General features: G+C 37.1%; 2 protein-coding genes across 5 annotated transcripts in view; both read right to left on the reverse strand.

Moving 5' to 3' along the window:
- Positions 1–23,274, reverse strand: part of SNCAIP (synuclein alpha interacting protein) — a 113,910-nt gene that overhangs the window by 46,484 nt on the left and 44,152 nt on the right. For 3 of the 4 annotated variants that reach the window (XM_087958022.1, XM_087958021.1, XM_087958024.1), the window contains exon 2: positions 6,941–7,043. In XM_087958022.1, coding sequence (XP_087814148.1) covers positions 6,941–6,997 — 57 coding nt within the window. In that variant the 5' untranslated portion in view covers positions 6,998–7,043. Of the gene's footprint in view, positions 1–6,424; positions 6,546–6,940; positions 7,044–23,274 lie in introns of those variants that run through there. The other variant, XM_087958025.1, reaches the window with a different exon arrangement.
- Positions 16,792–18,340, reverse strand: LOC148132507 (uncharacterized). The gene has a single exon (XM_087958020.1). The coding sequence runs from the start codon at positions 18,188–18,190 to the stop codon at positions 17,204–17,206; it is 987 nt and encodes a 328-aa protein (XP_087814146.1). The 5' UTR covers positions 18,191–18,340; the 3' UTR covers positions 16,792–17,203.

Below are 23,274 nucleotides of genomic sequence, written 5' to 3' on the forward strand. Positions count from 1 at the left end.
AAATGTAACTGGTTCTCATCTTGAGAGTTCTTTTATGAATGGATGGGTTTGACTCAGGAAAGCATTTTGCAAAAATGCCTATAATATTTTCTCAAAATCCAAGTGTTTCCAGCAATCCCCAGAGTTTGTGGGTCACTGCACATGCACAAACAAACCTCAAATATAAGCACAGATATTCTATCAATATTATGAAGCAAACATCTAACTGTATGTTCCTAAACAATAAGGTTTTATTTTTAAATCAGATTGGTGCTTCCCAAACTTTTCAAGTATGAAGAAACCTTTTCAACATTAAAAAACTGTAAGTCCCAACAACAGTAATTGTACTTTAAATGTCTTGACTGAAATAAAACACTAACAAAAGACTTCAGAGATATTGTTACATAAATGTACCTTTTGTTAATTTATTTAAAACATATAATTATAACAGAGTTCACATAGGATTAAAATATTATATTAGAGAGAGCTATTTCTATAGAAAGTTATTTTTCCTGTTCAGAGAAGAAAGCCTTCGGGCACCATTAAATGTGGAAAAGGCATTTCCCCCTTTACATTCATGAGGAGATCAGAAACCAGAATTTGAAACTGGGTTAAAGTGTAGCCTCAAAATAGCACAGCCTTTTGAAATGGATTAAAGAAGTTTCCATTTGTGGACTTTAATAACTGAAGAATATGTGAAATATTTGCTTAAATGAACTGATTACTGATAGTTTACAAAATAAAAGAACATCATGTCCTTATAGAAACTTTTGGTTTGTTGAATGCAGGAAATGTTGCACATAATTTATATACAGTATTCCATTGTAGTGCAGTTTGTTAGCCCAAAACTTTTTTCTGTATATTGTTTTCCTTCTTGTGGAAAGGCAATCCATTTCATTTTAACTGCATTAAAATGTGTACAATTATCTGCAAAAAAATCTATTAAACATGTTATAAAATTTGATTGCAATTTTAATAGTGTGTGGTTGATTGCATTAATAGATTTTTTTCTGTTCAGATCTTGAATCTCCACTCTCCACCTCATATGAACATTTAAAATATCAGCCATTTCTGTAAATAGAGTAACAGAATTTCAAATTAGAAAAAGCAACCAAGAAGCAACATTGCTCACTTCTTTCCTAGGTGACTAGCAACTTTTCATTTTCTTCCATTCCTTAGCTTCTATCCAATTTCATTGGAAATGGCTATCAAACTATCTTGCAAGTCAGTTTTAAATATTGTTTTGCCCTATTTGTTTAATCTTATAATTGAGAAACAGTATTTAAATGGACCCACACATTATGAAGGAAGCTATTTATTATCCCAGCAAATGCTGTATGGCTATTATAATTTTCTTTTTAACTTACTTAAAGACTTATGTTATTGTGGAGAAATTTTAAAATAAATTATACAGAAATGGTGGATTTTTAGTCATTGTTTTCTATAAAAGAATAATATGTATGCTTTGCTTCTACTGAACATACCTTTGGCTAGACTGTTTCGTTAACATCCAGTTTCTTCTAAGCACAGAATTTAATTTAGCAGAAACAATACCAGAACAGCACCAGTGTGCTCCAAGAAACAAACACACAAATATATTTTAAAAGCCTTTATGGGCAGTATGTATCTTTTTCAATCTGAGAGGCCTGGGAGTCTGATAGTTCATCACAGGCTCTTAGTTGTTTCTAGCATTACGCTCTTCTGGAGAGAGAGCTCTGATGTTCCTGAGATATGTTGGAGCCACTCTCCCAGTTTAGGAGTCACAGTTCTAAATAATCTACTGGGATTATTTTGGTCTTTAGTCTCCACATCCTCTCAAGTTCTTCCTTCAGCCCTGGTACTTCTGCAGCTTCTCATGCTCCTTCTTCCTGATGTTGCTGCTACTTGGCACTGCTACATCTATCACTACCACTGTCTTCTGGTCTTTATCTACTACCTCAATGTCTGGTTGACTGGCCAGTACCTATCTGTCCATCTGGATCCAGAAATCTTGATATTCTCCATTATATTGTGTGGAATCTCCCATCTGGAATGGGGGCGGGTCTAACCCATATATTGTGCACATGTTCTTGTACACAATGCCAGCTACCTGGTTGTACCATGCAGTTTATGATTTTCCTGCCTGCATCTTACACCCTGCTACTATATGTTGGGTTGTCTCTGAGGTCTCCTTGCACAATCTGCATCTTTGGTCCTGTCTAGGGTGATAGATCTTCGTTTCTATGAATCCGGTTCTTAGAGCCTGTCCTTCTGCTGCTATGATGTCCCCCTATGCTATCTTTTAACCCAGTCCCTTCCAGCTACTGGTAGGAGTTCCCAATGTCTGCCACCCCAGCTATCTGTCAATAATATATGCCATGCAGAGTCTTGACTTGCCTTGGCATTGTCTGTTTACTCTTCCTCTCACGTCTGCTGCTGCCTCAGGTGTCCTCTTAGCTGCTGTTCTTTGAATGTCACCTGATTTATATATTCCTGAATGCTCTGATTTCATCCAGAACAGTGGCTCTGAACTCAACAAACCTTTGGTGTCCTCCTTTGGCCAACTCACTATACCGGCAGGGTATCTGGTGACTGGCAGGGAATACATTTTGATGGCATTGATCTTATTCTTCCCATTGAGCTGGCTCTTCAGGGCTTTTCTTATCATTTGGTGGTACACTCAAACACCATCTAAGATGTTGCTGTCTTGCTTGTCTCTTCATCGTAGGATACAAAGGACTTGAATATGGTCTGTATGTCTTCTATGTGGCCCATTTGTAATTCCACCTCATCAGTCTTGATTGCTTACTCTCTCTTGACTATCATCCGGCCACACTTCTCCAGGCCAAATGACATCCCACAGTAGATCTGTCTTAACTGGGTCAGAAATTCAATGTCTCATTCACTCTTAGCATATAAGTTTATATCATCCATGTAGAGGAGGCGGCTGATGGTAATTCCACTCTTGAGCTTATATCCATATCCACTCTTCTGGTTATCTAACTGACAGAACTTTCCATATTATGGGAAGGTAGGTTATTGGCTGGAAGTTGGATGGAACTGTTTCCTTGTGGGAGTCTTTCATGATCAAAACTGTTCTTCCTTGTGGTAGCCAGTCTAGGTAGGAGCTAGTTGCTAGCAGATGATTCATCTGTACTGCTAAACATTAATGCAGTGCTGTTAGTTTCTTTAGCTACTAAGTGTGAATCATTCCTGGGCCAGGTGATGTCCAGCTCTTTATGTACAGTTAGTCCTTGATTTACAACAGTTCATTTAGTGACTGTTCAGAGTTACAACAATCCTGAAAAAAGTGACTCACAACCATTTTTCACATTTATGACCATTGCAGCATCCTCATGGTCATTTGAAAAAAAAATCAGATGCTTGGCCACTGACTCATATTTATGACAGTTGCATGCAATCCACTTTTGCAACTTTCCAACAATCAAAGTCAATGGAGAAGTCAGATTCACTTAACAACCATGTTATTAATTTAACAACTGCAGTGATTGACTTAAAAACTGTGGCAGGAAAGGTCATAAAATGGGGAAAGCTCACTTAACAAATGCCTCCCTTAGCAACAGAAACTTGGGGCTCCATTGTGGCCATAAGTTGAGGACTATCTGTACTTAGTCATCATTGGATGTTTACTACTGTAACTGGTTCCTGTTCTGGGAGGTTGTTGTAGTTCATTCTCAGATCCTGCAGCCACTTTGCATTGCACTGGTGTTATGTGTTTTCTTTTTCTCCTATATATTCTTCCAGTACTGTTGAGTTCCAATTATGGTAGCTCTGCTGCTACTATGTTGTTGCTCTGCTGTTGGATGGTTCTTTGGACAACAGGACATTTATTTCTTGGCCTCTGTTTCTTTAGTGTATCTTCTTAGCCTGGTAGCCAGTGCTGTGAGCCTTTGTTCTTCTTGACTGTGTAGTCAAACATCTCCAGGATTACAACAGTGCAATGATTACAGTTATGGTGGTAGTAGGGATGGCTGTGAGGGCTCTCTTGGCACCTTTTGGTATATTATCTGACGGTACTTCTCCATGACCCTTGGTAACTAGTCTTTAGGGTTGACTGTAGGTCATTTGTCCATCATCTTAAGCCCCACATCAGCTGCTGTGGTTTGCAATGGAGGAGGGTGTCAATGATGTTCCAACTTCAATGTTGGCTGCATATTCAGGTGTCTTTTCAGATATTCTTGAGTCAGGGATTTAAGGTTGGCTTTAATTGGTCCTTCTCAAGTTGTGAAACCATCTCCTTCACAATTTTGAATCATTGGGTAACTAGCTGTTTCTCATTTAGTGTGGATGCAAATCTTCTGTCCATCCATAGTTCCTTCATATCTTTCATATATCGCTTCTCATTAGGATTACTGTTGTAGTGTAATTCAATCAATTCAAGGTTCTCTTGCTCATCCATGTATGCTTTATTCCAGTAGCCCAATTGTTATCAGACTTTCCTAGTTCCCCAATGTCTGACATGGGCTTTATTAATCTGGACAATGTCTGAGCCAGCATGATTCTTCTACTTCATGTCACTCTCATATTTGAGTTAAACAGGTGAAGTGTTAGGAGGCCAAGGGCCTCTATTGGTAAGGTAGGTACGTAATCAGTTCTGGTGAATTTGGTGTTTGCATCCTGTTTAAACATAGTAGTTTGTCCTGCTAGTGTTGGTGGGGATGTGGGTTTCTTCTTGGTAGTTCCTTGATAAGGATATTACCCTGAAATACTCTAATCAAAGAACTAACAAGGAGAAAACCATGGTCCCACCCCCCACTGGCATTCTTGGGAAGGCACAAGACTGCCTTATTTAATTGCATGTAGTCAATGGTGTTTTACAGCACTCATTATGAGACTGGAGAATTTGTATTACCTATTTCTAGAACTGACAGTAACATCATTAATGAGATGCTATAGGAAGAAAAGGTTGCTTTGTTTTATGCTTCCATAGGTTCTGAGATATGTTCCTTTATCCTACAAGGATAAACTGTCAATTATTCTGAATGAATACATTATACTATGAGCACTGGATCACTGTAATAAATTTGCAGTCCTTGCCTTAATTAAACATCGACACAAAGAAAGAAAAATTGTTCAGAATTTGTTCTACATTCAAGCAAATGAAAATTAAACAAAAGAACAATGGCACATAAAAGCCAGAATAAAAATAGAAATTCTGAACAAATATGTCTAATACCCTGACTTACTGAGGATTTAACATTTATTTTATTTAAAATTGTTACTGGTATTCATAACATAAAATAATCTGTAGTCACAATCTCATTATGGACATTGAAATAAGATGCATCATTAGTTCTGTAAGATTTTGCAAAGTGTGTGCCTTGGAATGATAGCATTTTAATAATGGAATAAGAATTGATTACTGAATTTAGGTTTGCTAAATGTACTACAGGCTAAATGGATTCTTAATTCCTATTAAAGTGAAACACTGAGCTCTCAGAATTACAAACTTTGGATGTTCCTGGAGGGGGTTGGAATAAGGAAATGAAACCACAGAATATATAAGTTGTTTATTCAGGATACAGTTCTATATTTCCACATCTTGAAATTACAATTATAAAAAACCCTCCAACAGGATTGTCACGTAACTGCTCTATTCAGTTTATTTTCTTTCCCAACAGTGAGTAGCCAGATATAGTAACTTAGGCAGTTTCACCACTAGGGCATAACATGCCACCCATAATTATGGTTAATAAAAGCATTCTTAAAACTGGAAATTTTTGAAAAGTGCTTGGATTCTTTCACATTTTAATCTGTTTATTGCTGATATCTTCTCAGAATTTGCTGGTACTCTAAACTAAGATAATAACTCTATACTTTACTCAAGTGAATCAATAGAGCACTGTCTAGGCTAATTGAAATTTTTAATCATATTTGAAGTAGATAATTAAGTATTGGATTGTGTGTTTTGGTCCAGCACATCGATACTACAACTGAATCTTCTTTTGCCTTAACTAAACTATAGCATAGCTTAAGAGAGTTACAGAATCTTGACATGTCATGGATCATGGCTTCAGCTGTGCTTCATCACATATATTCTCCTTCTGATATAACAAATCAGCACAGAATTTCAGGCTATCCTTGAAGAAGAGTAACTCTGATGGATTAAGAGAAGGACAAGAGCTGATCATATATTAGACAATTGCCTCAGAACCCTCTGAGCCAGTTGTCAGGCTCAACGGGCTTCTGCACATAACAACTCCATCTGATCTATGAATTATTAACAATTAAGAAGCAGCAGCAGGTATTTCAATTTGTTTCTTTCTTCTGCTAAAGCTGAAAATGTCTTCTTAATTATATGGTTCATGAGTAATACTTGTTGAACTGCAGCAGTTCTTGCTAGTTGTAACATTAGCTCTTCCAGCAAAGTTCTGACTGATTTTGAAAAGCTCAAGAATAAGTATCATAGCACATTATTAAACCATCTAAATTTAATGGTGTTAACCTGTGACTTTGTAGAAGTTGCTCAACATCAATTCCATCAGCAGGACATGGTTGATAAGAATTATTGTCTATTAACATAGGGAGGGTTGTGGGTTACTCTTCTTACATTGAACAATGAGGGAAATTACTCATTACATGGACAGCTGGCTTGATGCAAGTCTCATCTCCTGGAAATGTGGAACAGGCTGCAAGATTTAAAATGTTTTAATTAAAAATCATGAAATATAAATTTATATCCATGTCACCATATTTCCTTAAGAGGTGTGGCAACCTGACAGATGTTTATTGATACTTCAATTTGGATTCCTGCACTGAAAGATGCAGTGGACATGATGTTCTAAGTGACCGCTGGGTAGAGTAACAGCTTATTTTTTTATCCAAAAGATAAAATCGTTAAAGATACTGAACCTTTTCCAACACTATATTTGTTATTATTTATGAAATAGCTGGATCATTCAGTCCTGTATTTAAAGGAGAAACAATTGCACAGAAATAAACAGAAAAATCTCATACTTACAGAAATATCATCACTAAAATCTATTTCATCCAAATCTAAGTACTCAGGAGCTTCCATTATTCTGCTCTGCACATTTTCATTGGATTAGCTGAATACTGAAGCTCTGTTTCAAAAGAAAAAAAAGATAAAGATAAAATTAAAGCAATGCAGTTAAAAGTAGATATCATAGATGAAATATCAATTGCTCAGTTTGCAAAAAAACTGTACACTGATCAGGATGCTTGGTAAATATTCGCAATACATTTTCAGCAGAGGTTTATCCATATTTTGAAAATTCTGCTAGGCTCATGAAAATGGCCTATATGCACAAGTATCCCTGGGGAAATGTAGTTACCAGCACCAGCTGGAGAAGAGCTCCTTAGAGTTTTCGCCATCTCCCTTTTTAAAAGAAAACATATCTCAGATAAATTAGAGATTGGAGATATAAACTGAATTGCATTTTTAAATTATTAAAAAAGGAACAATCTCAAAACTAAGTGAAAATAGTGGTTTTAGCTTTGTAATTTCCATTTTTAGTGAGATCTCTAAATTTTATTATTTAATATCAATAACGTACTTTATTATTTGGAACAGCTGAGTTTCAGTGTAGATTTAAGAAGATCCTTTCAAATTTTAGGACCAGGAGTATTGAGCAAAAGTCTGTGGAGATTTTCAGTCATCTAGGTAATAGTTGTCACAAAGGTGCTTTTTTCTACAAAAGTCCACTGGACTGTTTTTTCCTTGGGGAAGAAGAAGAAAATATTTTGCTTCTCACCCCAGAAGCTTCATCAGTTTGTGAACTGTTCATGTTCAATTGTTCATCCAAGAAGCTTCATCAGTTCAGAAACTTCTTGGATGAGAACCAGAATGTTTTCTTCCTCAAGAAGGAAACAATCCAGTTGTCTTTTGAAGAAAAAAAGCACCATTGAGGAGTATTGAGCATTTGAGGAAAGCTCGGAGTAATGAATCAGTTAACAATTAAGAAGGTTGTACTATATATTTTATATGCCTTATTTCCAACACATATATTTTATATGCCTTATTTCCAACACTCAACTGGGTGGGAATCATGGCTGCAGTAGGACTTTTACTAGCTGCAGGGGTGCTAAGATTTTATAAACAAAACCACCATACCTGAGTGTATGTATACATTCATTCATTCAGGAAATGGTGCTTTCTGAAGGTTGCTCTATGTTAAATGCAGGAAGCGTTCAGAAAGTTTATTCTCAAGTCCCAGTAGAATTGTGAACTGCCTCTTGCTGACTAGCTTGCAGGCCATGAATTATTCTTGATAGCTTTTATAGTTCTTTCTCAACTGTGATTTCTGCCCAAGATTTCAGGAATAGATAAAATAGGCTGGTAGTCTTTGCAAGCCATGTTGTTTATTATCAGTTGTAAGGAATTAATGTTAAAGTAACTCATATGCTGTGACAACAAATTAATCTGGCTATTCATAATACACAATATCATTTTATATTCCAACCCAGGGAAAATGATATTTGATTTATAAATACCGAAGAGCTTTACAGACCAAACAAATGTATAGTTTAAAGTAAACCAAATAACACAAAGAACATAATCAGATCCCAGAGAGGAAATAAATATTAATTTCACAGGGGAAATGCAGCCAGTACAACTTAGATGTCATTTTTATATATTAACGATATATTGAAGGATCAGTATTTGCATACCAAGTAGAATATAATGATCTTCTTCAAGCTTAGTCTTAAATAATAATAGCTTGTAATCTGTTCTAACATGCTTTTCTTGATTACAACAGCCACAATTCAGCAAAGTTAAGCACTTTTAATTCCCATTTATTTTAATTCCACTAAGCATAGATCTTTTCCAATGAAGTTAGTGGGGTTGAAAAATGGTTAATTTTGACTGAATAGGTCATGCCCAGAGTATCTTTTTCTAATCTCCATTGCTCTATGTATTCATAATACCGTGTTTCTCTCATAATAAGGCCGGGCCTTATTTTTTTTTGACCCCCGAAAAAACGGCTAGGCCGTCTTTTTGGGGGTGACTTAATTACACCCCCCATGCATCCTCGGGTGGGCGGGCGGCCGACAGCTTCGGGAGACCTTCTGCCACCGTTGCTTTTCCTTCTCCCTTGCTGCCGCGGTGTTAGAGCAACGCCGCAGCGTTTGGCGCAGCCACGTGCGGCCAGTCAGGGCTCCTCCCTACAACCGGAGCCCGAGGAGACACTTGCTTCAGGCGCTCCTGTCGCCGCCTTCCCTTTGCCTTGAAGGCAAGCGGTGTTTTAAAAACCTCCGCTCATCCCACCAGGGCCGTGCCAGAGCCGTGCTGGCTGGGCAGAGCCGGGAAAGCGAGCCGTGGGTGTTTCCTGGCTCTGCCCAGCCCACACGGCTCCGGCGCGGCCCTGGTGGGATGAGCAGAGGTTTTAAAATAATTCGCTTTGCCTTCGAAGCAAAGCAAGGGAAGGCGGCGACAGGAGCACCTGAAGCCAAGTATACCAACAACAAAAGGCAAATCCTGAAGGTGGGCTGGAGGGAGGGGGCTGCGTGGCCCCCCTGGGCTGTTTCAATGCAAGGTCCTGACCTTGCCCAACTGCAGCATCCTGCTGTTGCTGCTGCGTCCTTTTCGCCGCCGCCTCCCTCTCCGACTGCGAAACTCACGTGCTTCGCCAAACGCTCCGAGCGAGGCGAGCTCTTTCATACACACACACACAGAGAGAGAGAGACGCCGGTGTGCTCCGAGAGGCTGGCTCTTTTCTCTAGCCGAGGCTGACATCTGACTGAATCTCTATCCCACTCCTTTATCCTCACGACGGGGTCGGCAGCGACGCTCTCTGGGGCGGCTCGCCTCAGCTTGCCAGCCTTGCCCCGCTATGAGATGATACTGTAACAGCCGCCACTGCCGCGCTCCCTTTCTCTTTCCTCGCCTCTCCTCCCTTCGCCGGCAGGAGCATGCGCCCCTGCTGCCGCCACCGCCGCCACTCCTGAGGCCGGCTGGGGCGGGCAAGCAAGCAAGGCGGCTGCGCTGTCTTCTTTTTCCCTCAGCGAAGCGCCGCCGCTTGCCGCCGCCGCCGCTTGCCGCCGCCGCCACCTGCTATGGGCGAGGAGGCGGCAGCAGAGGCGCCCGAAATGTTCCAATTCGCTCTTCCGAGCAAAGCACAAGCACCGAGTCTCCTGATATGAAGTGCCCCACCAACGCAGGCAGCACCATATCCAGGCATGCAACAAAGTACTTCCTAACGGCAAGCCCCTCCATTTCGCATGCTTAAAAAGGGCCTTAATTTGGGGGGAGGGGCTTAATTTGATTTTATGCCAATAAATCATGCTGGGGCTTCCTATTGGTGGAGGTTGTATTGTTGGAGAAACACGGTAGTTTTATTTGAAATGTAGAAAGCACGATTCTCATTTTATGTATTTATTTATATAAAATGATCACAATACAAATATGAGTCCTAATACAAATATCTTGGATTACTAGTGGACAATCGCTTAAATATGAGCCAGCACTATGTTGTTGCTGCTGCCAAAAAAGCCAACAGAGTTGCATTAACATAGGGATAGAATCAAGATCATGTGAAATGTTAATACCATTTTATAATGCCTTGGTAAGACCACACTTGGGATACTGCATCCAGTTTTGGTCACCATGATATAAAAAAGATGTTGAGATTCTAGAAAGAATACAGAAAAGAGCAACAAAGATGATTAAATGACTAGAGACTAAAATATATGAAGAACGGTTGCAGAAATTGGGCATGTCTAATTTAATGAAAAGAAGGGCTAGGGGTGACATGATAGCAGTGTTCCAATATTTAAGGGGCTGCTACAAAGAAGAGGGGTGAACCTATTTTGTAAAGGACCTGAAGCAGTGGTGGGTTTCAAAACTTTTTCCTACTGGTTCGGTGTGAGCGCGCGCCTTGCGTGCGCACGCCAAACACACACTTTGTACACAAGCAAAGTGTGCCAAATGCACACTTTGCAACTCACCTTCTGCTGCAAACCCTGTGTGTAAAACAGCCAATGCGCGGCAATCGACTGTGCCGCGCTTAGGTTGCAAAGCAGGAAATAAAGGTCTATATAGAGCCAGGGCGGGTGAGAGGGTCCAGCAGCTAATCATCAGAGTGAACCAGTTCACTCACAGATGATCCTTGGAGCTATCGGTTTGGCCAAACTGGGCCAAACTGGTAGTATTCTACCACTGACCTAAAAGCATGACAAGAAGCAATGGATGAAAATTAATCAAGGAGCAAAGCAACCTACAATTAAGGAGAAGTTTCCTGACAATGAGAAAAATAAACCAATGGAACAGAAGTTCAGAAGTTCCATTCAGAAGTTGTGGGTGCCCAATCACTGGAGGTTTTCAAGAAAAGTTCGGAGAGCTATTTGTCCAGAATAGTATAGGGTCTACAGCCTGAGTAGGGGGTTGGACTAGAAGACCTTCAAGGTCCCTTCCAACTCTGTTATTCTATTCTGTTATTCTATTAAAACTCCTTACTGGCTCAGAAAATAAGACTATACAATAAAATAGAACATGAAATAAATATGAAACAAACAAACCCCTCATGTGTTCTTCTATATAATTGCTACTTAGTTGGAAAGAATTCTGAGGTTAAGACTTCTAAGCAATACTATGTAGCTAATGAGGACATAAAGCATTATTAGGGAAGGAGGTGGAAACCTTATCATCTCTACAACACCAAGAGGTCCACTTTAAGTTTAAGAGAAAGAATTCTGTAACTTTGAAAACTGCCTTAATAGTTCCCTGGTTAAAAAGTCTATAGGCACAACAAAACTTTACATATTTAGTAACTGAACTCAAATGGCAGTAACTGGTCAGGAAAAATGGAAACATGGCAACTAGTTCAATTAAAGTGTGGCTCCTGGGTCAATGGTGGAGAATCTGTTTAATTGCTATATTTAAAAAAATTGTAAACTAATTCAAAATATTTTAAGAGAAAGTATATAAACATTTTAAATTAATAAAGCATTAGCTAGGTGAATTCTATATTTAGAAGCAAAATGTGCAAAATAGCAATCCCCTAAAGTTGTTGCAAGATTGTGCACGGTGCAGGGTTCTAATCACCACATTGGGAAAAAGAAATGGGAGAGCTGAAAAATTTGCAAAACAGGACAAGGAAAATGATTCAGAAGCTAAAGCTATTCCCCAGTAAAAAAAAATACTGAGAAATTAGGGCTTATCATGGAACCAAGGTAGATAGAGACTTTACATCAAGTGTAAAATCATGTAAGATGTAGAAAGTGTGGACAGGTATGCGTTTTTATCTGTGAGAACTTGGGTCCATCTATTCAATTATACATGGAAAGATTTAAAATTGGTACAAAGAAATATTTCCTTATGAACAAACTTTTTACATTGTGTAATGATGACAATGACTCCTACTTTAGAATTTTGAAGTGACCAAATTCAGGGAAGACTGGGCTACCAGTTGCAACTGGTCTCAGTGGCTGTTTGCTAGTTTTGAATGTCACTTCTTAGGTAGAAATAATGGAGGAGGCATTGTTTGTGAGCTTCCTGAATGCTTCTCTGTGGTTTCCACATGACAAAGAAGGCTAGATTAGAAGAGTCTTAGCCTGATCAGCACAACTTTTCCTATGTTCTATGTCAGGGGTATCAAACTTGCATCATCATGGTGGTGTCACATGACATATCGCGACTTTTCCCCCCTTTGCTAAACTGGGCATGGGCGTGGCCAGCATTTGATGCATCTGGCCCATGGGCCATGAGTTTGACAACCCTATTCTAAGTGAAGATTTGTCACTTATTTTTGATCCTGTGCAAATAAAAAGGATTAAAGGGCTAAAGAGAGAATTAAAGAATGTTTCCTACTGATGGATGCATTCCCATCCAACAGTACAGTACATATATTATCTGCACTGTGTAAGACTTTGTTTTAAAGAATATCTCTTAACCTACAAGATTCATATATGCAAAAGCCTGACATGTGACTTGGTTAATATTTAGTTTGAACAGTGAGGGGTCCTTGGTGCTCTCTTGATTGTTTTATTGCAGACATTTCATTAACCAAACTAGGGTAACCTAGCACTGATGATGTTTGCAATAGTGGCAAATATCTATAGCTTGGGTATAGGATGAGGGTGAAAATGTGTTCTCCGAGCTTGTGGGTTGGTTTCCGAATGTTTTGTTTCCAGGCTAGGTAACATTTTTAGCAGGGTTTAGGGGATGTCAGTGTCAGTGTTTTTCTGTTTATAAGGGCTTCAGGTGTGGTTGTGTCAACAGAGGCTCTTGTGATAACTGACCCATCACAAGACCTTCACTTGACACACTCACATCTGAAGCCCTTATAAACAGAACGCTGACACCCCCTAAACTCTGTTGAAGATGTTACCTAGCCTGTTAATGAAATGTTTGGAAACCAACCCACAAGCTTGGAGATTGAACCTTCACTCTCACTGATGATGTTATCTAGTTTGGGTAATAAAACATCTGCAAGAAAACAATCAAGCTCAGAGGGCACCAAGGACTCCTTGTTTCAATTCTGAACTACAAACATTCTCCTTTATTAGTTTGAACAGTCTTCTATTAAAAAAAAAAAAGATATAGAACATTCTTCTTTAGAAGACTTTATCTAATTGTTCTATTTTCTCTTAAAATCCCTATTATGCCAGCATGATGGATTTCCCCCCTTACCAACCTTAGAAAAAGACATTTTCCTCTTAATATGCATATTGTTAGCACATTTTGATCTAAGCTCCTTTCCATTCTGGAAATGGAAGGAGCAGAAACCATGATTATTATACAGTCTTCCCAGATGCTGCTGTATTTCTCTGGTTTTAAATCAAGTGAGTGAAAATGGAATTTCAGCATTTACAGCTTTTCAGTATTGGCAAGTCTGCTTAGGTTCTATAGGCTTGAACTCAATTTGCTGGCAAGCCCTTTGTTTCAGGCTGAACAATTAAGATTTAATTGGATCAGTTAAGCTAGCTATAAAACCAACTTCTCTGAGCCTGTAAAGGCAGAAGTAAATTGACAAAAAAGTCTGATATAGACATATGAATGCAACCCAGATGACTGAATTCAGACATAACACTAAAGCATCATTAAGCTTCTAATCTTTTCCTTGTGGACTTGTTGGAAAGAGAAGGGTGAGGGTGGCATATTTGACACTAAACCATAGTTTAGCATTGCAGATGAACTGAATCAAGATAAAGAATGCATGTATAATCCCTGTAATGTTGATCCTTTTTTCAAAAGTAAAAACAATTGCAGGGATTAGGCAAATGGGCATTCTCTTCACATCATATGTTACAGTATTTCTGTTGCCTGTCTATATGTACAAGGTTTCCATCCAGAGATGATAGGAATCAATTAAAGAATTATTCAACAGCTTAAGGGGAAATTGGGACAGTATACTATTAATTTAAAATTACTGTAATGTAGAAAATGTTTTGGGACACTCACAAGTTAATGCTGGTTTTGGTTTAGACAACATGGACCAGCTGCTAGGCAACAGACAGTATGTTCAAAGGTTAAACAATCATGGGTACATATAGAGAAGAACCAATGTAAATCTCAATCATGTTTTTAATTTCCATTTATTTTTACTCAATTATAATGGAAGAAAAATAAAAGATGTAGGCAATTTTAATCTCATAGCATTCGTATCATGAACCATATCAGGTAAAGATGTGGAAGAAGAATCAATTGAAGAATCAAAGCTACATTTCAGTAATAACAGTACATGTTTTATGTTCAGATGACTAATCCCAATTTCAGGGCACTTTTTCAGATAAGATCAAAAGTACTTGAATCCTCAGAAACCCTCTACCACCAAACTGATATAAATAAGCAAATGGAGTTTTTTTTTTTAATAAAAAATGTTTATTTCTTATCTATGCATTTGTTTACTTATAGGACATACAAAACCAACTTTTCAAAGTATTTTATAACTGACCAAAATAGTAAAGTATCGAAATTTTAACACATGACGTAAGCAAAACTTCATTTAGTGTGGATACAATGGCAAAGCATGATGAAAATGACAACCCAAAGCCAACCTGATCAATATAAAATTGATTAAAAACAACCAATGAAAAACAAAAATTAAAACCAGCAACATGTAAGATTGATTAATATAGCTTAAACTGGTCATACTTCCAGGGAATGGGCAACATTTTGGATACCATTCTCTGGGCTGCAGAGAGTAGATGAAAGTCGATATCACAGAAGATGTGGCAGAGAGAGTTTGAACCTCTGTGATTTTTTTTATACATGCACAAATAATTTACAATGTAATGCATAGTTCATCATTGTGGTGATTTCTCTTGGAGTAACTTAAATATATAAATGTCCAGAATGAGTACATTCTGAACACAGGACATCCATTCTTTCAAAACAGTCTCCAAACTAGTTGTATTTTTTGTGAAAACCTGTGTTTCTTATGACAAACACAATAGTTGTGTTTATGAATATATGACCCATGCAAAATCATGATAAAGATTTATTGAATACCTAGAGTTAGCCTCAGATATGTATGATGAAGTGTCACCAAAATTAGAAAGATACTTCTATAATGTATGATTTAGTGAAAATTTATTTGAAAAGCAAACTTTAGTCCATTATGATTTTTAATTATTTTTAATTTTTATCTACATTTGTGATTTAAAAATATATTTTGAATTTGAAAATTAAAAAATGAAATATTAAATATTTAATTGTTTTGTACAAACAACGCAGCTATCTACAATATTTACTCTGCAAACACTTTTGCAGCTTTTTGAAAAGATTCTTTTGTACTTTATAGTATTAAAAATTGCTAAGATAGATTCTCTCCTACCCTAGAAAAAGCCTAGAAGAGATTAGTACCAGCTCATAACAAATAAATAATCTTATTATACAAGTTATGAGAAATGGTCAAAATACTATAACAGTTGATAATTTTTTGATAACTGAAAACACACTTATATATTTCTTGTGACCTTTGTTTGATTCTAATAAAGGCATTTTCTAATGGTTGGTAGGTATGTAAGTAAACAGACAGCAGACTGACAGACAGACCAGAATTCAATTAGGATTTCAGAAAAGGTCATATTAGTTTTTAAAGATATATGAAACCAAATACTTTAGCCAGAAGTCATGATTTTATACAAGAAGTGTGCCTTATTTCAGGTACGAAAAAATAACGGACATGATCAGCTCAGTTTTGGAACAATTACAATGTACAAGTTATCCAGTAGCAACAAGCTGCCTGGCAAATGTAAATACCATGGAAAGCAAGAAAGTGCATCTCTAAGTCTGAATTAAATGCCAGATACCAGGTGATAATTTAGTTGCAAAAATGTTACACAATTGTATTTGCAACTTCCATCAATTAGCACATGCCCAAAGTGATATTATTGAGCTATGCTAATTATTAACCAGCAATGAGCTGACAGTACCTACTTTACATTTCATTAATTATTTCACCTTCCTCATTTAGTAGTTAGTTGAAGGGGTCCACATATAGCTTCTTCATTCTTTTTCTGAAAGAAACCCTCTGTAAAATCATAACTATTCAAGAATATAGGTATTCTTGAATGAGAGGGCCAAGGACTGGCCAGCTCTTCCTTTCTATAGTGCAGCAACTATGCAGCTGTGGTTCTACGTATCAATTGTTTCTGACATAGTGACAGTTTTTCAACTGAGTCTGCACCTACATTTAGTCATTTCCTCCTGGTAACTCAACACTACTGTGATTCAATGTTTTGAGGAGTTGCAAGAAAACTAGTCTAAAACAATAGCTTACACAAAAGTGCAGTCTTTGGTTAATTGCGGCTGCTATCCAAATGCCATAAATCAGCTTCATCACCCAGTCTGTTTCTAGGTTCAATTCAAAGTGCTGGTATTAAGTCTAACAGTTTCAAAAACAGAGCTCAGATTCTAGAAATCTGTGGTCTCTTCCCAGACTTTCAATCTTTTGACATGTTAAAATACCCATATTCTTGAATGTTTCTACAGCAGTAAGATTATGAGTGTTTTGTCTTTTGTTCTTCTCCACTGTTTTTTAAAAATATAATTACTGCCTTGTAATAAATATTGTAAGCAGTTTTGTATTTTATTAAAAAGAGAAAAACAATATGTATTTTTAAATACATAAAAATAAACATTGCTGCTAGAGTCAATAATTTGCCTGTATAAAGATTCTTCTCATTGTACTTTTCAGAAGCCATGGGAGAACAGGGGAAGATGATAATCAGTACATACAAACAAATCCTTGTTCCCCTTCTCACATAATCTTTCCTGTACACTTAAAGATACTTAAAAAACAAAAACAAATTATGGTTGCTAGGCATACGGAGAAACATCTACGGAAGAAGGTACAGTTGATAAAGAAACTGTTTTTTTCTCAGCCTTACAACAGAAACACTTCACTTTTATTATTACTCTGTAGTTAATCAACATGAGGAAATAAGGGCTGACAGCTGAATATCCTGAAGATAGAATTGTCAGGACAGGTGGCACAAAATATTTAAATTTAAAATTCTTCAGGCACCTAATGAGGATAAAATTAGAAATCCAAAGTGAAATAATAACTGATATTAATAACAGAAGAAATTTACATGCTCTGAGAACCTCAGTTTCACTAGCATCACGCCCAACCCATATGCCTCCACATCCTGCTTTCTTATATTCGCAAAGGAGTTGTGTTATTCGGAATCCAACAAGCAGCATAGTTAGAAGTGGAAGAAGTTCAATAGCCACTAGAAATAGTTTTCCATAGAAAAACTCCACTTGATAATTTTTATATTCAGTCTTACATTTGGTATAGATGAAACTGCCCGTTGATTCATTTTTCATATACTGTTCATCATTTTTTCCGGTGTAAAGTGAAAATGGGCAACAAAATGCAAATGCAGCAATCCAAAGTATACCAACTATAAACAAGTGACACTTGCAACACTCTGTAGTTGTAGCTTCAGCTGGAGGATGCACCACACGACACAATTTAAAACTGTAGAACACAACAATGTATAATGTGAACCATATGGCAAGAGTAGTAGTAAAATTTGTGAAGAACACAAGAAGTTTGCACCTATTTGAATCCAACGTGATGCCAGATGCATAAACAATCTTCAAGACATTCACCACCAGGTTATATAGAAGATGGACAAGCGCAAAGTTGACTATAAGTATTAATGGGATTCGTGATTTATCATGGATGCATCTCTTTGTGAAGTAAATCAGCAATGGATTTCCAATCACACTGGATGCAATTAAAATAGAGCAGACAACAATCTCCAGTGTGCTAATGCAGGAGTCCATGTTTTCCATTCAGTAGGTCTGTCCAAAATTTTTCTGATCTTTATCGCTTTTCAGCTTTAAAAAGACTGGTAACATTTCTTATCAAATTCATTTTTGCCCCCTTTGGTGAATTTTCAAAATGCATACAGAGCCAAGGAACTTCCCATACAATAGTCAGTCTCTTCGCAGAATGCAAAAATGAAAAACAAAACCAAGCCAATGTTTTTTAAGTGAATGTACTTAAGTGACCTTTCATCATCATCACATGTGGTGCTATCATTATGTACGCTCACAAGGGTATCCTTTAATGAAAGGTTACAGGAATAGAGAAACAGTTTGGAAACCTGCTTCTCTAAAAATACTTCAGCCACACAAGTATTTACAGAACAACACACCCTATAACTGAGAAGAAGAAAGGAAGAAAATGGAAAGATTGGGATCAGGGAACAGAAAAGGATGTGGTTTGCTGGCTGCCTGGAATATTAAACCATAATATGCTATTCTACATTTTCTTTCATCTTTCTTCCACTTGTAGTGATAAAATATGAAGGCCTGGGACTGCTGGAAACTGTACAGACTAGGGAGCAAAGAGGTAGAAGCAATATTTATTCTTTTCCCATGGATTTTATCAATGAAGTTTTCTTCTTATAGGCTGAGATTCACATTTCATTATAGGTTCATCTATATTGCTATAAAGTAGTGATAGGCATAATGCTGAGCAAGGTCCATAAACCTAGGGAATGTGTGAATACATTTCAGGAGATCTGTGAATATGGCTAGGAAAAAGAATTACAATTTTATTTCCACTAATCTCTAACTCAAATTTAGGTTTTTTTTCCATTGAGTAATAGAAGCAGAAAAATAATTTATGGCCTCTAGACTCCAAAAACGTTTCACTTCAATAAATGTCACTATCTGTAATTACTGTATCCTTAAAAGAAGTGTTGCCTTGTTTGTTATTGATTTGATGGATTACCAAAGAAAGTCATATTTCTATATTTTTATAACTGTATTTGAGCATAATTCGTTTCCTCTGAAATATAAGTTATATCTATGTATTTTATTTTATGCATTCAAATACTTTTTCTAAGATGGTACCTACAGCTTAAATGCATAAAATAAAATACATAGATATAGCTTAGCAGTTAATTATGGAGTTCAGATTTAATAAAAATCAAAATATACATTATCCCATAGTTTTCTGAAAATCACAGTATAATGATCATAGTATAAACTGCACTGGAATGTCAAGATTATCCTTTTCCAAACTGTTGCCTTCTAAATATACTGGGACTATTATTTCATAAGCCACGATTACAACGATTTAAACCAGTCTAATAATTACAGGTTCCTCTTGGCAAAATCTTTGATACTCTAATATTAGATACTAAAACTAAATTCACACAATATTTTCTCTGGGGATTTTCAATATTGAGTAAATTTTTGCAGAATACAGTAAGAATCATAAAGGATCAACTGAGAGTTTTGACAATGATTATCTGTGCATTCTGAAATTTTCAATTCAGATTAAAAGCAGTAATAATTTTTAATAAAAAGATAAGAATGTAATGACAGGTAATTGATAACTTTAATAATATTGTTTGTTTTATATAGAGAACTAGGTATATTTATCTATGCATTGGATTAGCTGAACTGAATTAGGTGTATTCAGAGTTAATATACAGTTCTAAAAATTGTGTTCTTTATAGTAATTTTGTAGGTAAGGCAAAGAGACTTAAACCCAAATCAAATAATTGACTCCATTATCGTCAACTTTCCCAACAGTCCAAGTTGTGTCTGGGATAGATCTTTAGGAAAGGAGATGGCTAGTAACAAGTCTCTTTCTCTGTTCAAATAAAAGCTTGAAACAATCATTCCAAACCTTTTTATCATTCCCCACAAATTGCCTTTTTATGTGCAAAAAAATATTGTAAGTGATTCTTTGAGGAAGAGACGAAATATTTAAGACTCCATGAACTGACGGTGGACCTTGTTAGAAGAAGGTGGTGATTTTTTTCCTCCATACCCCATTAAGTACTCTGAGGATATAAAATATCTTAAGATGGAAAAAGCCAGATATAATATGATTTTTAGGATTAAATTTTCAAAAATCTATGAAGTAGTTTTGTGCCTGTATGTGTTTGTGAACTCAATCAAGCAATTTATAATGAATAATTGTCCTTTGCCTGATAGACAATAAAGAATTATTGTCCCTTGTCTATTGTCCTTTGCTTCATATGGCATCCGCATGTGTCAGTGGCAGAGACAAATGCATATATTCCTTGAACATGTCTTAAAATATTGGATCCATTAAAGCCAATAGAAATATACTGTATATTGAAGTTTTGGACTGAAGCCTCGCTGTATCCAGTAACAACACATCATCTGCTTTTTAATTAGAGAGGCTTTGTATAATTATATATTACAGGTGAAGGAGTCTTTCTCCTCTTTTATATATAAATAAAATTGTTCTAAAAAAGGCTCAAAGCTGGGAAAAGACCTTCAATTAGGTAAGGTACAGCTGAGCAGCAATCTAGATATGGAAAAGAAAATGATGAGGCAACATGGATGCCTCTACATACTACAATTTTTTTTTATTTATTTCGGAATTCTGATTGCTGCAGAGCCCTCATCAGTAGTAGGATTCAAAGATTTTTACTACCGGTTCTTGGTGGGCGTGGCAGGGGAAGGATACTGTAAAATCTCCAGTCAGAGGTGGTATTTGCCGGTTCTCCGAACTACTCAAAATTTCCGCTACCGGTTCTCCAGAACTAGACAGAACTTGCTGAATACCACCTCTGGCCTTCATTTACTGTAAATAAATTGTTCTTATCCAATCAACACCAATATGAAAAAGCAATAAATATCTTATTCCATCTTAAACTTGAGTACCTAAACATATAATCAATTTTTTCCCAAATTGGTATTCTCTATTTGCACTGGGGTAAAAAAGCTATATTGGGAATTCTCAGAATTATAGATTTAGTGTACTTAGAGGCGCTACTCAGGGAAGATTGGTATAGCTTAATATTTTATTTTGATCTTTAATGTGATTAGCTTTTCAAACAAAACTTAATTTCATGCAGGAAAAACAATATAATATATATATATATTAAAAAAAAGCTATGTAGAAGGAAACATAATTTGTCCCTCTCTTATATATTCATTTGACTTGGAAAGGGACTGAAAATAAAAGGTTTACCGTATATACTCAAGTATAAGTCGACCCGAATATAAGCCGAGGCACCTAATTTTACACAAAAAACTGGGAAAACTTATTGACTCGAGTATAAGCCGAGGGTGGGAAATGCAGCAGCTACTGGTAAATTTCAAAAATAAAAATAATTAATTTGGGAAACGATCTCACTATCATGAAAGGTTTAATTGATTCACTAACCCAAAAGAAGAAGATGATGATGACAGCGGGAGGCAGGAGTCACTCTCTTCCCCTCCCTCGGAGGCCCCTGAGTCAGGAGTCACTACCGCCGCGCGCCCCAGTCCGCTGCGCTGGGAAGGGAAAGGCAAAGCGCTTTTTGCCTTTCCCTTCCCGGCTGGGCTGTTGGGAGTCGCTGCCGCCGGAGGCCGCGACTCCACACCATTTTTTTTTTCAGAGGGATCTGACTCGAGTATAAGCCGAGGGGGATTTTTTCAGCACAAAAATTGGGCTGAAAAACTAGGCTTATACTCGAGTATATACAGTACTGTAAATCCCTCTGGAATACTGTGCATGGTTCAAAAATGTCATAAAACCCAGTGTGATCTACAGGTAGATACTCCCGCTGGAAGAGGCAAGAATTATATACATTAAGTAGAATGAAAACCAGAAAGATTTTCATTTCAAAATTTTAAACTCACCTGAGATTATGGACAATTATGCAAATTCAGTTAAAAAAAAAAAGGAGACAGATTCTCAGATACTTGAATGTTAAACATATTCAAAGCCTTGAGGAATGGTTTGTTGTGCCAGTTCAGCAAGAGCAGGAGTGTCAAACTCACGGCTTACGGGCACATCCGGCTTACGGGCACATCTGATCTAGAGCAAGGGTCTCCAACCTTGGCAACTTTAAGACTTGTGGACTTCAACTCCCAGAATTCCTCAGCCAGCAAAGCTGGCTGAGGAATTCTGGGAGTTGAAGTCCACAAGTCTTAAAGTTGCCAAGGTTGGAGACCCTTGATCTAGAGGATGGTTTGACCATTATGACATTAAGTTGCTAAACTGAGATATAAAGATACTTTCAGATTATTTGACTGCATGAGTCAAAAAGAGGGCTGTGAAAATATTTACAGACCCCTCACATCCCAGGCATAAGCTGTTTCAACTCCGACGCTATAGAGCACTGCACACCAGAACAACTGGACACAAGAACAGTTTTTCCCGAAAGCCATCACTTTGCTAAACAAATAATTCCCTCAACACTGTTCAACCACTACAAAGTCTGCACTACTATTACTGTTAATCTTCTCATAACTCCTTATCATCCATCCCCTCCCACTTGTGACTGTATGATTGTAACTTTGTCACTTGTATCCATACGATTTATATTGACTGTTTTCTAGTATGATTTGATTGCTTATTGTACCCTATGACTATCATTAAGTGTTGTACCTGATGATTCTTGACTCTTGACGAATGTATCTTTTCTTTTATGTACAATGAGAGTATTTACACCAAGACAAATTCCTTGTGTGTCCAATCACACTTGGCCAATAAAGTATTCTATCATCTATCTTCTATCATTTGGGGTGGGGGAGGGGAGTAAATATTCCTTCTGAATATTTAAAGATTTAAAATGGGCTTCTGTGAAGCAGTAGTAGCAATTTCTGTCTTCAGCATCTTTATTTTGGCATATCATATCAAAACAGCTTGTTTGTTTCTCCTAATAAGTCAGATGTATATAGTGACATGGGAAGTTCATTTTGAATCTCTTTAGGAGTCTCAGATGGAAAAACCTGTGGTTGCCCAGCCAGGTAGGCAGGCTGTCCCAACTGGCTACCAGTTTCAATCTCCCCTGAAGCCAGGCAAGATGCTTGATAGTAATAATCTGAAATGCTGAAATTAAATGCTGGTGAGACCTTAATGTTGGGGTGGCTATAATTACCCCAATTTTTTTTTT

Source organism: Notechis scutatus, chromosome 2 (genome assembly GCF_049901735.1).
Source record: "Notechis scutatus isolate UNSWTSFEM ecotype Mainland chromosome 2, rNotScu1.2, whole genome shotgun sequence".
Lineage (NCBI taxonomy): Eukaryota > Metazoa > Chordata > Lepidosauria > Squamata > Elapidae > Notechis > Notechis scutatus.

What these genes read in the sequence shown, in the direction of transcription:
- LOC148132507 (XM_087958020.1), bottom strand. Translation starts at nt 18,190, where the DNA reads ATGGAAAACATGGACTCCTGCATTAGCACACTGGAGATTGTTGTCTGC.